Source organism: Heliangelus exortis, chromosome 16 (genome assembly GCF_036169615.1).
Source record: "Heliangelus exortis chromosome 16, bHelExo1.hap1, whole genome shotgun sequence".
Classification (NCBI taxonomy): Eukaryota; Metazoa; Chordata; class Aves; order Apodiformes; family Trochilidae; genus Heliangelus; species Heliangelus exortis.
The window spans coordinates 3,402,103-3,416,467 of record NC_092437.1 but is presented as its reverse complement, the minus strand read 5'-3'; the positions used below and the strand labels follow the sequence as shown (position 1 = coordinate 3,416,467).

The following is a 14,365-nucleotide window of genomic DNA, read 5'->3' as shown; positions in this document are numbered from 1 at the left end:
TCTCCTCAGAGCTCATCCCTGTAGGACACGTGGAAAATCACAGAGGAAGTTACTACTCCTTGGGTGGAAGGTTAGAAAGGGGGGTGGGGAAGATGGGGGTGATGATGAGGGGGGACTGTGACTCACAAGCCTGCTTAGATTGACTCTTTCTTCCTGGTTTTGGTTTTCTTGCAGTAGAGGAGCTCAAAAATGCATCCAGAGTAGGAATAACAGGAGAAACTCAGGAGCTGCCTCAGGAAAGAATCTCACTGCTTCAGGGAGCTTGGGAAGTGGGCAGAGTGGGGTGGCAGGGGTCACCCCCCCACCCCTGAACACCATCCTGGTGCCACCAGGTGGGTGCATTGGCCATCCTGGGGTGATGATGGTTGGTTTTGAGCCACAGGCTCTGCCATGGTGCCATGGATGGAGCATTAAACACAAAACCCTAAAAACACTCCCACCCTTCCCCTGCAGCCCCTTCTTCCCCAGGGATTTTGATTCAGTGTTCCAGGCTGGCCCAGGTTCAGCTCTTCCATGCACCTTTTAACTTCAAAAAGACAGGAAACAGCCTCAAAATATTTGCCCCTCATGGCAGGCAAAGTGCCCATCCTGACCAGGCAGTTTCAAATGTTCAAATTCTGCAGGTACAGCCAAATCCTTCAGTTTGGGAGCAGATCCTATGAGAACAAGCTGCTCCCTAGGCACTGGGGGTGATGATCCCTGAGATCCTGGCCTGCAGGTGGTCTACAAGAAAGTGGGAAAACACAACAAAGGACAACAGGTTTTTTTTTGTTTTTTTCTCTTTGGAGCACAGCAAAGGACAGAGCTGAAAAGAAAAGGCAGAAAGGGAGCCAGCCAAAGGGCTCAGGAGATACCATCAGAAAGCAGCCCAGCCTGGAGGCCAGCATCACAGAAGCAACAACCACCAAGTCAGCCCAGCACGTTCCTACAAGCTCAGAGGGGGATTCTCCAGGGAAAGAAAGACCCAGCAAGGATTCACTGAGACGAGGTGAGAGGGGTTTCAAATGTGTCTTGCTTCTTCCTTTCCCACTGGTTTCCCTAAAGCTTGTTGAATCCATCCCAGTGCCACCAGGATTCTCAAGAATCCCAGTGCTGCTGATTGGTCTTTCAGATGCTCTGAGGAACTGTCAGGAGTCACTGGAGAAGTTTGGGGTTCTGCAGAACATCACAGATTTTCAGACAAACTGGAGCTAGGTCAAAAATTCCCCTCTAGGTGGTTTAATTTATTGATTTTTCCACTATTCTCTCTCTTCATGTTGCTGCCTCCCCCTGTCTCTGGCACATCCATATAAGAGTTTGCATTCTTCAACACTCTCCCCCAACCTTTCCAAGCCTTCAGAAGGGGAGAAGCACATGGGTGATGTTTGTTACCCCACCTGCTCCACCTTCTTCACTTTTTCTTCATGTTTTCATGGCAGCTGATCCTCGATGATCCTTCAGATCCCTCAGCTGAGGCTGTGGAGGGGCAGATGAAGTGGTAGGACTGGGATGGGTCTCCACTTGGTCCTTTGAGACCAGTAGGAATCCATGGCTGTGAAAAGAGATATTAGAGCACCCTCTTTGCAGCCCACTGAATCCTGAGGGCATCATCTTTCCTCCCTCCACCAAAGATGGGAAATGCCCCACCTGAAAATTATTTGGGGAAGATGCATCTGATCAGCAACATGCCCTGAGCTGCCAGCCTGGGGTGGGGAGACAGGCAGAGCTCCAGGATCTGTGACACCAGCAGGGTTGTTCCAGAGGGATTGGATTTCTTATAAAGCCATGAAATAATTATAGCCCCGAGGGGATCTCCTGATGGAATGGAATGAAGCAATCACCTGCAATTCAGTGGAGACTGAGCCGAGAAAAAGGGAAAAGGAGCTGACAGCTGGCAGAGAACAGGGGCTTGGGCCACCCTTCCTGACAGCTTTAACCCCTTCCTGGCACACTCCCCAGAGAACACACTCCTGGCACTCAGCTTGTGCTCCTCACTCCCTTGGCACTGAGAGGAGTAACTTTTAGCCACGGGGGTTTTCTCAGGATGCTGGGATGCTCCAGGCTGGCAGATGGTTTGATCCTCCAGCCATCCAGACACCCATCCTCTCACTGCAGATGTGTTTTTTCCCCTTCCCCTTCCCTTCCCTTCCCTTTCCCTTTCCCTTCCCTTCCCATCCCTCTTCTCTTCTCTTTTCTCTCTCTCTTCTCTTCTCTTCTCTTCTCTTCTCTTCTCTTCTCTTCTCTTCTCTTCTCTTCTCTTCTCTTCTCTTCTCTTCTCTTCTCTTCTCTTCTCTTCTCTTCTCTTCTCTTTTCTTTTCTTCTTTTCTTCTCTTCCCTCTTCCTCTTCTCTCCTCTCTCTCCTCTCTCTCCTCTCTCTCCTCTCTCTCCTCTCTCTCCTCTCTCTCCTCTCTCTCCTCTCTCTCCTCTCATCTCCCTTCTCTCTTCCCTCTGAACCAGTTTTTCCTCCTTTCTGGCTGCCTTTCTCACTATCCAGCCTTATTTATCCCCCCCAGGCTCCCAGTCCCAGTGTGACACAGCTGCCAGGACCGACCTCATCCTGCTCGTGGATGGATCCTGGAGCATCGGCCGCAACAATTTCAAGCTCATTAAGGACTTCCTCAGCAACTTGATCTCCCCATTCCCTATTGCCCAAGACAAGATAAGAGTCGGTAGGACACTTTCCTCTTTTCCTGACCTTGGGAAGCACACGCCTGAAGGTTCCCTGCTCTCTGGGGTTCTGTGCTACTCCGAGCAGCTTTTAGTCCTTCAGGAGCAGCTTTTCCCAGCAAGCTGTGGCCTCTGGTGGCTGCCGGCGATAGCTGCAGGGAGCAGGAGCGATGTTTCCTGAGCTGAGATCCCTTTGGGATTTGCTGCCTACCTGCTAGGATGCTCTCAGCTCCGCAGCGCTGCCCAGGCAGGAGTGGTGTCAATCCCAGGCTGGAGCTCAGCTGGAAACGGACCTGCTGCCGGTCCGGAGTGATGGTAACTCTGGCCAGGCTGTCTGGGAAGTAGAATGGTGTAAAATCCTTCCCACTCCTTGCAGCCCAATCGTCCCTCCCTGGCTGACACTGAGATCTCATCAGCCACTCGAAGGCATCACCCCAGGGTTAAGCACCTGGGTTCTGAGCCATCACCTCAAGGACCATGCAGAGAAGTGGAGCTAGGAACCAGATTTGCTCCACCTCACTTATTTTTTTTAATTTTTTTTTCTTTTTTCATGATTTTATGCCAGCCTCCCCCAACAAGCCTCCCCCAACAAATCTCCTCTTGCAGCTCCTCTGCCTGCAGGATGCTGACAGCTCTTGCCTTCCCCAGGGCTGTCCCAGTACAGCAGTGATCCCCGCACAGAATGGGATCTGAACTCTTACTCGACAAGGGAGCAGGTGCTGGAAGCTGTGAGGAGCCTGAGGTACAAGGGTGGCAACACCTTTACAGGTAACTCCATCTCCCAGGTCCCTGCTACATCATCCCTGCAGTGGGAAAAGCTGCTCCCGTGGGATGACATCCCCTGTGGGGACAGAGGAGGCAGGGAAAAGGGTAAAGGTGGTGGTGGGGGGGTTGTCTGTGAGGTCGGGGCACACCAAGCACCTCTGATTCCTCCCCAGGTCTGGCGCTCACCCACGTCCTGGAGCAGAATCTGAAACCAGAGGCTGGTGCCCGCCTGGAGGCTGAGAAGGTTGTTGTACTCCTGACCGATGGAAAATCCCAGGATGATGCCAACTTGGCTGCTCAGACTTTGAAGAACCTGGGCATTGAGATATTTGCCATTGGTGAGATCAAAGCCATTGATAAAAGCACAGGGCAAAGCCAGGCTGCTTTTGGTCTTACGCAGATTGGAAGCTTTGGTCCCTCAATTTTGACAGAAGCATCCTGAGGCTGTAGAATGCAGGGGGTGAGACCTCACTAGGTTGTGGCTAAAATTATTAATATTAACCTCACCCCCGTGGGAAGCTCTGTTAGGACAGGAGGATGATGCTGGACCCATCCTGCCTCTTAAAAACTAAGATGGAAGCAGGAGGCAGAAGCTGCTCTTCTCTGGGGGTTTTTTCTCCGTCACATTTTCTGCTCTGGTTGCAGGGGTGAAGAATGCAGACGAGGCAGAGCTGAAGCAAGTGGCCTCAGAGCCTCTGGAGCTCACGGTTTACAACGTGCTGGATTTCCCTCTGCTGAGCTCTCTGGTTGCCAGGCTCACCCAGGTCCTCTGCACCAGGATCAAAGAGAAAAGCAACAAGGAAAACGCAGGTGACATGAAACGAGGTCTGAGCTCCCTTCTGCTCACCATCCACCTCCCTGCCTGCCTCTTTCTCATGCCATGAGAGTCATAGAATCATAGAATCCTAGGGGTTGGAAGGAACCTGGAAAGATCATCTAGTCCAACCCCCCCTGCCAGAGCAGGGCCCCCTAGAGTCCATCCCCTAGGAACGTGTCCAGGTGGGTTTTGAATGTCTCCAGTGAAGGAGACTCCACAACCCCCCTGGGCAGCCTGTTCCAGGGCTCCGTCACCCTTACAGTAAAAAATTTTTTTCTGATATTCAACTTGAACCTCCTATGCTCCAATTTACACCCATTACCCCTTGTCCTATCACTGGTCACCACTGAGAAAAGCCTAACTCCATCTCCCTGACACTCACCCCTTACATATTTGAAAACATTGATGAGGTCACCCCTCAGTCTCCTTTTCTCCAAATTAAAGAGACCCAGCTCCCTCAGCCTTTCCTCATAAGGGAGATGTTCCACTCCCTTAATCATCTTAGTAGCTCCACCACTCTGCCATCACTACCTAACCCTCCTCCTCCAGAGCTGATCTACTTGCTCAGCTCTCTTGCTGCCTGCAATGGTCCCTGGCAGGTCAGGGTGTTGATCTGTTTGTGGTTGTTGCCTTCTACAAGAGATTCTGCTCTCCCCCTCTCACCCAGCTGCAGCCTCTCTGCTGTCCCTAACAAGCCACAGGGAGATGCCACCTCTGGGTGTTTCCATCCTGATGCTTTAGATATCTGCTTTTGGCCTCTCAGCCATTCTTACCAAGGCTTTGGATAATTCTAGGTGGATATAATCACCCAATAACAGCAACTATTGGTGTAGGGAAGTGGGGGGACTTCTTTTCCCTCACCCCTTAGCATATGGTGTGATAAATATGTTGTAACCATCTCCTTTTCTGAGTTTCTCTTAACTAAGAGGAATCAAAGCAAAAGGGCTTATTTGAGAATATATTAGAGGAAAATATATGGAGAAAATGTGAAGGTAGGAAGAGGAGATGATAAAGCATCTAAACACACACCTGCTTTGCTTTAAGTGCTGGATCTTCAAGGAATTTCCAAGCTAAAACCAGACAGCCAATTTCTTCCAGCTTGTACCATCAGCAAGAGAGTGAAGAACCACTCCAGAAGTTAGCTTAGATCCTCAGAAGAAATACCAGGCTCATATTTCCATCTCTCTCCACTCCAAGATTGGCCTGAGGAGAACAAGAAAGCCTCACTCAAGTCAAGAACATTTTTATTTCAGTGCTCGAGAGATCCATAAAAATGAATCGATTCCTCCTTATTAATTTGTGCCTCTTTGATATAATTAGACCTTTCTCAAAGGTGCAGATTAGGCAAAAGAAAGATGGGGCTGCTGAAAAAAGAACCCAAAATATCTTCTGCTTGTTGAGTTTGACAAATTTTCCTGGGTGAGGAAAGCTGGATCCTCTTTTGGTTGCAGCCAAAAATTCCGACTTGCTTTGAAAAAGTATGCCCAGCACCCAGCAAAACACACAGCCTGTTCTCCATGGAATATTTATGTCCTCTGTACACCCAGCTTTTAAATATTTATTTCAGAGCAGTTTGGAGCAGTTCATGTAGGGGAGGAGGCTGTCACTTGATTTGAGACATGTCACTTATTTATGAGCTGGAGAGGACCTTTGGCATGAAAATAAGAAAGTAACTGTGGTTTTCATTCCTAGGCAGCACTGTGAAAGATACCCCTGAGAACAGGGCTCCCCAGCTGAGCCCAGCTGACCTTAAAATATCAGCTGTGACCTCTAAGAGCATGCACTTGAGCTGGAGTCCTCCTCTGAGACCACCAAAGAAATATCGGATTGTGTGTTCCCCAGCTAAAGGGGGGAGCAGCAAAGAGGTGAGACTTCTCTCTGGACAAGTGAGGTTGCAGGATCTTCCAGATGCTGGCTGGGAATTTGAGGAGAATTGAGCAGGCAAAGAAAGAAAGGGAGGGAGAGGTGCAGTTCTTGTGGGACATCACCTAAGGCCAGGCAGGAAATTAAATGCACGTGGAGTGAAAATGTGATCAGGATGATGAGGTAGAAAAGGACATCAGGTCATCTTGTTAGATGCTAGATAAATCTTGAAATTGCTAGAAATCCTAAAAGTTGTGCCAGGGATGACTTTTCTCTTCTGCAATGTTATCCCCTCCCTGAAGCATCTGTTTTGACTCCAAGAGGACACGGAGGTACACGGAGCTGCCCAAGGATGCTCATCTGGGCTGGATGTGGCTTGGAAAAGCAAATCCAAATTGCTGATGGGTTTCCATTGATTTCACTGAGAGCATTTCCTTAGAGGACAACTGCTTGCTGCTCGTTGCCTCTTCTCTGGTCTGTGGAGATGCTAGGGGGGCCAAAATTCAGAGGGCAACTGAGTTTCTCCTCACCCATCTGCCAGGAAGAAGGCACCTTTCTTAGGGACTGGCACCTCCCTGTCTTGACAGCCCTGCTTTGTGCTTTCAGGTGGTTTTGGATGGAGCCATCTCCTCTGTGCAGCTCTCCAATCTGACCTCCCAGACGGAGTATCTGGTGTCAGTGTTCCCTGTTTATGAGACGGGTGTTGGGGATGGGCTGAGAGGCGGCAGCTCCACACGTAGGTCGTGAGTAGAGAGAATTCTGCTGTGGAAAGGTTGTGAGAGGAGAGAAAAAAGCTGCTTTTTCCTTGGGACCTTCTCAGACAGGAGCCTGGCGTTGTAATTTCCCCCTCCCTCAAGTTCAACCTCTCTGCAGCTATCTCCATCCAGGGAGGTGTTCAGAATCTCACCAGAGAAGCCCCTGAGCCCCTGCTTGGACCTGCAGGCTGTACCAGAGACCTTCAGGGGCCCCTTTCCACCTACATCATTCTGCAAAGGAAAAAACCATGCTAAAAATATCCTACAACCCCTTGCCACTGGTTTTATCTCCCCTCCCCCAAATAAAATTAACCCAAATGTCTGTAAAGTGGCAGCTCCACGGCGTTAGAGGTGGGCTGGACTTCCATCACTTTCTGCAAAGCCAGGGCTGCTCTGGTGTTGGAGCTGCTGGAAACCTCAGACACTGAAGATATTTTCCTGCTTGGTTTTTCCCTTCAGTGCCTTTGTCTTCCCCTCGTGCCCTGCGTGTCTCTGAGCTGACCCACAACAGCATCAGGCTCAGCTGGGAGGCAACCCAGGGAGCCACCCAGTACCTGGTGCTCTGCTCTGCAGCCCCTGATGGAGAAGAGGACTATACAAGTGAGGTAGAGTTCATGAGAAGAGCAATAATATTGGGGTTTTTTCCTCCTCTGTCTGGGATTTTAGTTCTAGCCAACCTTTGTGAATTGGTATTGTGTTTGAAAAAAATAATTTAAAAAAAAAATTTTTACCTGGTGCTCTGCTCTGCAGCCCCTGGTGGAGAAGAGGACTGTACAAGTGAGGTAGAGCTCATAAGAACAGTAATAATATTGGTTTTTTTTCCTCCTCTGTCTGGGATTTTAGTTCTAGCCAACATTTGTGTATTGGTAATGTGTTTGAAAAAATAATTTTAAAAGGTGTCATCACTGTTGCCAGCAACATCTTTCATGGGAGACATTTTTTTTTTTTTTTTTTAGTGGTGTATCTCACAGTGACTTAGAACTGCCAGGTTTTCCCATGGGAAATCAAGGCATAGAGAGAGAAGTGACTGCCTCGTGGGGCCCTGGCAACCCAGACACTGAACTTGCATCTCTGCAGCTCCAAGTGGAATTGCTGCATCCTTGAGGCTGTACAGAAATGTCTTTGCTTTGTTTATCTAAAAATGTTCAGTGAAAATCTGTGAGGGCTTAGGGTTGGTTTTCACTGCTCTCTAAACACAGAGCTGTGACACTGCATAAGAATCAAACCAGACTCAGTGAATGAAAAATCCTTAAAGACCTCTAAGCTCCCTTTGCTGTGTGTGCATTTTAATGAGTTATTTGGAGTAGCTGTAGCCCGAGGATATGAATTTATTTTTTTAAAAAAGGAGGAGGGGGAAACATGTATTTGACTCAAATTCCACCCCCCCTGAACGCACAGCAACAGCAGCAATTGCAGGATGGTTTTCAAAACAATTAATGCTTGCACTTTCAGGACATCAATGTATTTTCTAAGAGTCAGAACTTCTGGAGAGTGACCAACATTTAAAATTGCATTTGAGCATTTTGGGACCTTCCTGTGGTTCCCCAACCTATCCACTGGAAGAGTGCAGTGCTCTAAAGCCATGGGCTGTCTGTAAAACCAGGTTTAAAATGTCCCCAATGTTTTAGAAACCTTTTTCCCTGCTGTGTGCAGAGCCCAATTCCCTCAGCATCTCCTTGTCAGACTTTTGCTCATGGAAAAAAATGGATAGAGAGACAGGGCACCAACCAGCACTGACCCAAGTAGTGGGAGTGGAAAAGACCCAAAGGGAGCTTGAAATGTGCCCTGGGAGGTCTGGGGGCATTGGTGGGTACCCCAAAACTTCTTTTCTCTGTTGACAGGTGAAGGTGGCCCAACCTGAGGTCCTGCTGGATGGGCTGGCACCCAGCACAGAGTATTCAGTGGCAGTGTATGCCCTGGATGGGGAGGATGCCAGTGACCCAGCCAGCATCCAGGAAACCACCCGTGAGTGCTCCTGCTGCTCACTGACTTGTTATTAAACATTAAAGGCAGGGGAAATGTGTTCAGTGAGGTGCTCCCTGCACCATGCACGTGGCTGGTAAACACACTGCCTCTTCCCAGCCTGATCCTAAGTGAATAATGGTCCCTGAGGGGATCTCTAATTACATGGTGAATTGTGAAAAAAAGATTTTTTTTTTTTTTCCCCTCGGTAAGAGATCGCCTGAAAAAAACATTCCCTGAGGTCCTGGTTTGGGGAGAAAAAGGGAATTATTTGGCTGTTTCCTCACCTAAAGCCCAAAAGGTGTTTTGTGATGTCCCAGAGGTAGTGACTTGGACTTGATGATCATAGAACCAGAGGATGGTTTGGGTTGGGAGGAACCTTAAAGGTCATCAAGATCCAACTCCTCTGCATGGGCAGGGACACCTGCTAGACCAGGGTGTGGAAAGCTTCACCCAACCTGGCCTTAAACTCATCCAGGGATGTGCCAGGCAACCTATTCCAGTGTCTTCAGTGATCTTAAAGGTCTTTCCCAACCCAACCAATTCCATGATCCTGCTCTTTGCCATAAAGGGAACATTTCCCTGCGTGCTGAACAAGTCACTTCATTCAAAGTGGGGTCACCTGTGGGCAGTGGGTGGCATTTTCATGGTGCTGCCCGTGGGGGTGAGGTCACTAACTCTTGTTGCAGTGGCCTTGAGTCCCCCCAGATCCCTGAGCTTCTCCGAGCTCAGCCACGCGTCCGTCCGAGTCAGCTGGGAGGCTGCATCCCCCGCTGTGAGATCTCACCACCTCACCTATGTTTCTAGCAGAGGGAGCAACGCTGGGGAGGTGAGTCCTGAAGGGCTTGGTGGGAAGAAAAAAGAAATTTCAGAGGGCAGATATTGTCCTGTTTTCCTTCAGCTGGATGGTTCAAGGAGGGCTCATCCGCTGGTAGGGTTTTAACCCTGAAATGGGCCCTCTGGGTGCAGTAGTCCCCCCCTTCTCCCACCCCCCATGCCCACCCTGTCCTCCCCAAATGCTCACACAACTCCTCCCCTGCAGGTGGAGGTTCCTGGCACTGCAACATCCACTGTCCTGAGACCTCTGTCCTCCCTCACCCAATATTTCATCAGTGTCCATGCCACCTACGATGAAGGGGACTCCTTTCCCATCACGGGCAATGTCACCACCTGTAAGCAGGGAAGGGAAACTCTCTGGTGGCAAAACTGCTTTGTGTGTGCCTCAGCTGAGAGGTTTTAAAGACTGAGCCCAGCAGCTCATGGCTAAAACCTTTGCATAAAACCCAGATGAGGCTTTTTGTGTGTGCGTGTGGAATACGTCCGACTGCCTCGTGTTTAAAATGAGGTGGAAGGAAGATAAAAAAGAAGCCAATGAAGGAAAAGCATGAATTTCACTGACCTCTGTGTCTTTGAGAGCCCTCCTAGCCTTCTCCCCTCTACAGTGAGAAGTGTCCTCTCCACAAATGAGATAATCCTCCTTAACTAAGACTTTAAAAAATAATTTACCCCTCTCTGTCCTGCTGGCTGTTGTTGTGTGGGTCTGAAGAAGTGCAAGCCAGGCTGGGCTCAGACATCTTCCTGCTTGATGCTTTGCTCCCTGACCATCTGCTGCCCACCTTGGCTCTGGACATGGTGCTCTCCATGGCCATGCTCCAACTCCTTTTCCTTCTGCATCCCCCAGTGAAGGTTCCCCCACCCCGTGCTCTGAAGGTCACCGAGCTCCCTGGGAACAGCCTCCGCCTGCACTGGGAAGCTGTGGCTGCCTCTGATGTGGTTGTTTATCAGATCAAATGGAGCACAGTCACTGGAGAGAAGCCCCAGGAGGTATGGAGCCAGGCACAGCTCTGGGATGGGGTTTTGGGTCAGCTCTGTGCCTGCTTGATGGTTCTGAACTCACCTGGCAGAGGGGCAGTGGGAGGTGCAGAATTATTCAGGTCGATGCACTCGGATTAAAGGGTTTAGCATCCAGCTGAAAAACCTATGGAAAATGTCAGGGTCTGTCCTAAGTCTGGCTCAGTTTGATGGAGTTGTCACCTTGAGTGGTGGAAACAGGAGGGGGAGTGGGAGGGGGAAGGGTGGGAGCCCTACAGACTCTGGGAAGATTGCAGAAGTGTTCTGGAAAATCTCAAGGATGCAACCCAATAGGGACAAGCAGAAAGTATTAAGCTTAGGCAGGAATAATTAACTACAGGTATACAGGATGGTGAGCAAACAGCTGAGAAGCAATTCAGTAGAAAAAGATCTGGGTTTGCAGAGAATCACCAGCCCACAATGTCACGTTGCCATGGGAAAGACAAAGATAAAACTCAAGTATTTCTAGCTGGAGGTATTGCCTCTGAGGAAGGTGGAACAACTTTCCCTTCCCCCAGTGCTAGTAAGCACTGACTGGTTTTTGGGATACTGCTCTTCAAGAAGGATGAGGTCCAGCTGAGGACCACACAATGGGAAGTGACCAGAGACAGGGATGGGGCAGGAGAGACAGGGATGGGGCAGGGATAGAGTAGGGATGGGGCAGGAGAGGCAGGAACAGGGCAGGAGAGGCAGGGATGGAGCAGGGATGGAGCAGGAGAGGCAAGGATGGAGCAGGAGAGGCAGGGATGGAGCAGGAGGAGCAGGGTTGGAGCAAGAGAGGCAGGGATGGAGCAGGAGGAGCAGGGATGGAGCAGGAGGGGCAGGGATGGGACAGGAGAGGCAGGGATGGGGCAGGGATGGAGCAGGAGGGGCAGGGATGGAGCAGGAGGGGCAGGGTTGGAGCAAGAGGGGCAGGGATGGAGCAGATGATCTCTCCCATCTCTAGTCCCTGTTTTCAGCCTGAGTGCAGTCAGCAGCTGGAGTGGTTTAAATTCACAAATCTCTCATACAGTGTTTCAGATTTGGGCTGGAATAGGGTTTTACTGGGGCTCCTGTCCCCAGATCATCTGAAAACTGGACACTGAGCAAAAGGGATTTTGTGCTCAGGGCAGGGTGTCAGAGCACCCCACTGGGATGCTGAAGCAGCTGCTAAATGGAACTGGGCAGCAAGAGATGGGCATTTGCCCTGCATTAATCAAGGATTTGCCTTTGCTTAGATGTGTGCAACCCACAAGAGCAGAGTTTGTCCCCAGTTTGTGCCTCCAGGCAACCTGCAAGACAGACCCTTGGATGGCAAGAACTGGTTTGGGGATGCCTGGGAGCTGGACTGACCCTTGTCTTCCCCTCCTGCAGCTTTCCATCGCTGGGAATGTGGCAACTGCTGTCCTGCCAGGCTTGCAGAAGAACACTGACTATAAAATCTCCATCTGGGCCTATTACAAAGATGGTGCTCGAAGTGACACAGTTTCTGTTCAGCACAGGACCAGTAAGTGATTGGTGCTTGGTACCCCCAGCTTTGGGATAATGAGCAGGGCACGGGGATGCACCCATCCCAGACCAGCAGCTTGGATCTGATCCTCTCCAGCTCTGAAAAACCCTGACCTGGATGTCTGAAAGAGGCAGGAGACTTTTATCTTTACGTTTTAAATTTTTTCTGAGTTTGTCCTGAGGAAAACAGGCTGGGCAGACAGCAGCAGGCTGGTGCATCATGCAGGCATCTGCCCCCCTTGCAAAGGGTTTCATGCAGAATATGTTGTTTCCCTCCCCTGTGGAGTTTATGGATGCAAAGGAATTGGTTTTCTGGGAGGTGTTCAGCTGCAGATGTGACAGAGCTGCCTAATGGATGGGTCCTGGTAGTAAAACCCTGTGCAGGAGGGTGAGGATTTCTTCAGCTGCGTCACTGCTGAGCTGTGCTTCAACTTAGAAAAATGAGAGAGGATCCTGCAGGCAGACCCTGGCTGGAAGCATCATCTCAACCTTGCTTTGTACAGACAGGATATGAGGTTAAAAGTGGCACTCCCAGAGGTCTTCTTAATTAATATTGCCCGTGTAATGGCTTTGTTGGCAGGGAATGGAATACAACTCACACAACAGCAGCCTTCTCCTCCTCCATCTCTCAGCTCCCAACCTCCTTTTGCAGAATGAACTCACTTAGGTTGGTGTTGAGCTGATGAAGCTCAGCAAATGGCAACCTTGGAAGAAGAAGGTCAGGTTTTATTAATAATGAATATTAATGACAATAGCATTTGTTTATATAAAGCTCAGGAAAGTACCTCGGAGCTGCATACTGAAAAAAATAAAAATAACTGAAAGCATCCTAGAGATGTCTGATGATAAAGGGACAACTGGAGCTGTGGACTGGCTGTGTTTTAAGCTAGGAATTACAAAATGCCTCAGCCCTCAAATGGTGTGCAATGATCCCTTTCTTCTCAGCTCCCAACCTCCTTTTGCAGAATGAACTCATTTAGGTTGGTGTTGAGTTGATGAAGCTCAGCAAATGGCAACCTTGGAAGAAGAAGGTCAGGTTTTATTAATAATAAATACTAATAACAGTAGCATTTGTTTATATAAAGCTCAGGAAAGTACCTAGGAGCTGCATACAGAAAAAAATAGAAATATCTGAAAGCATCCTGGAGGTGTCTGATGATAAAGGGACAACTGGAGCTGTGGATTGGCTATGTTTTAAGCTAGGAATTACAAAATGCCTCAGCCCTCAAATGGTGTGCAAAGGTCCCTTTCTTGGTGTGTTTGAACAAGACATCCCTTGCTGGCACTGCCACCCACTGGGACATGGAAAATAATTTGAGTTGTGCTTATCAGCTGCTGCCCTGTCCAGGGGTAGGAATGCAGTGATCAGGCTGTGCTGAACAAAACCCAAAGGCTGTGCTAGAGAAGGCTGAGCTCTTTCTTTTCCTTTTCTTTGTTTCTTCCTCTTCCTTTTCTTTGTTGCTTTTCTCTTCTCCTCTCTTGGCAACATCCCTCATGCAAGATTAGGTCAAGTCATGAAGTTTGTCTTAAAAAAGGTTCTGGAGAATTTGCCAGAAAATTTAAGGGCAGTGGCTGAGGTGAAACTCAGCAGGAAGCAGTGGTAACACAAGCTTCTCTCCTTGCCCTTCCTCCTCCCCAGAATCATTTCTTCTTTGAAGGTTAAGGGAAAAAAAAATTCCACCTCAGAGCCATGTTCTTTGCACATTTTGTCAAATGCCACCATGGTCCTTCCCTGGGGATGAGGTGAGAAGACCAAGGGCATTTTATTCAGGACTAATTTCCTCCTCACCCCACCTGAAAAACCCATTTCAAATGGGTTATGCTCAAGGGATCTTACAAACAAGACACCAGGAACACTCTTCTCTTTTAAAACCCCAAACCATTCATCACCGTGAGGTGGCATTTAAGGGGCTTGGGATGAGATTTCTCTTCTTCCTGGTAAAAAAATGTAATTACTAAAGATGGACTCGGGGAGACCTTCTTCCCAAATTGGGCAACATTATCCCTCCCCATCTGCTCAGAAAGTGTCTCTTGGAATTGCTGCTGAGGGTGGGCTGAACCATCCTGGCTGGTTTTGTGTTAAAGTAGATTAAAAAGCCCTGTTCCTCTAGCTAAGATGTGCCTGGGGCTCATAAATGTCTTCAGGTTCCTTATCCTGCTCCTTCCTTAGCTCTTCCTACCAGAGCATCCATTGCAATATGGGGAAAAAGCTTCAACC

At 49.2% G+C, this 14,365-nt stretch overlaps 1 protein-coding gene across 1 annotated transcript in view; it reads left to right on the top strand.

Annotated features, from left to right (window-relative positions):
• Positions 1-14,365, top strand: part of COL20A1 (collagen type XX alpha 1 chain) — a 37,520-nt gene that overhangs the window by 1,214 nt on the left and 21,941 nt on the right. The window contains exons 2-15 of the mRNA XM_071760139.1: positions 175-332; positions 794-988; positions 2,493-2,648; positions 3,295-3,414; positions 3,585-3,749; positions 4,057-4,221; positions 5,921-6,093; positions 6,698-6,827; positions 7,306-7,451; positions 8,688-8,811; positions 9,498-9,637; positions 9,851-9,980; positions 10,490-10,632; positions 12,013-12,145. Of these exons, the coding sequence (XP_071616240.1) occupies positions 175-332; positions 794-988; positions 2,493-2,648; positions 3,295-3,414; positions 3,585-3,749; positions 4,057-4,221; positions 5,921-6,093; positions 6,698-6,827; positions 7,306-7,451; positions 8,688-8,811; positions 9,498-9,637; positions 9,851-9,980; positions 10,490-10,632; positions 12,013-12,145 (2,078 nt within the window). The remainder of the gene's footprint in view (positions 1-174; positions 333-793; positions 989-2,492; positions 2,649-3,294; positions 3,415-3,584; positions 3,750-4,056; positions 4,222-5,920; positions 6,094-6,697; positions 6,828-7,305; positions 7,452-8,687; positions 8,812-9,497; positions 9,638-9,850; positions 9,981-10,489; positions 10,633-12,012; positions 12,146-14,365) is intronic.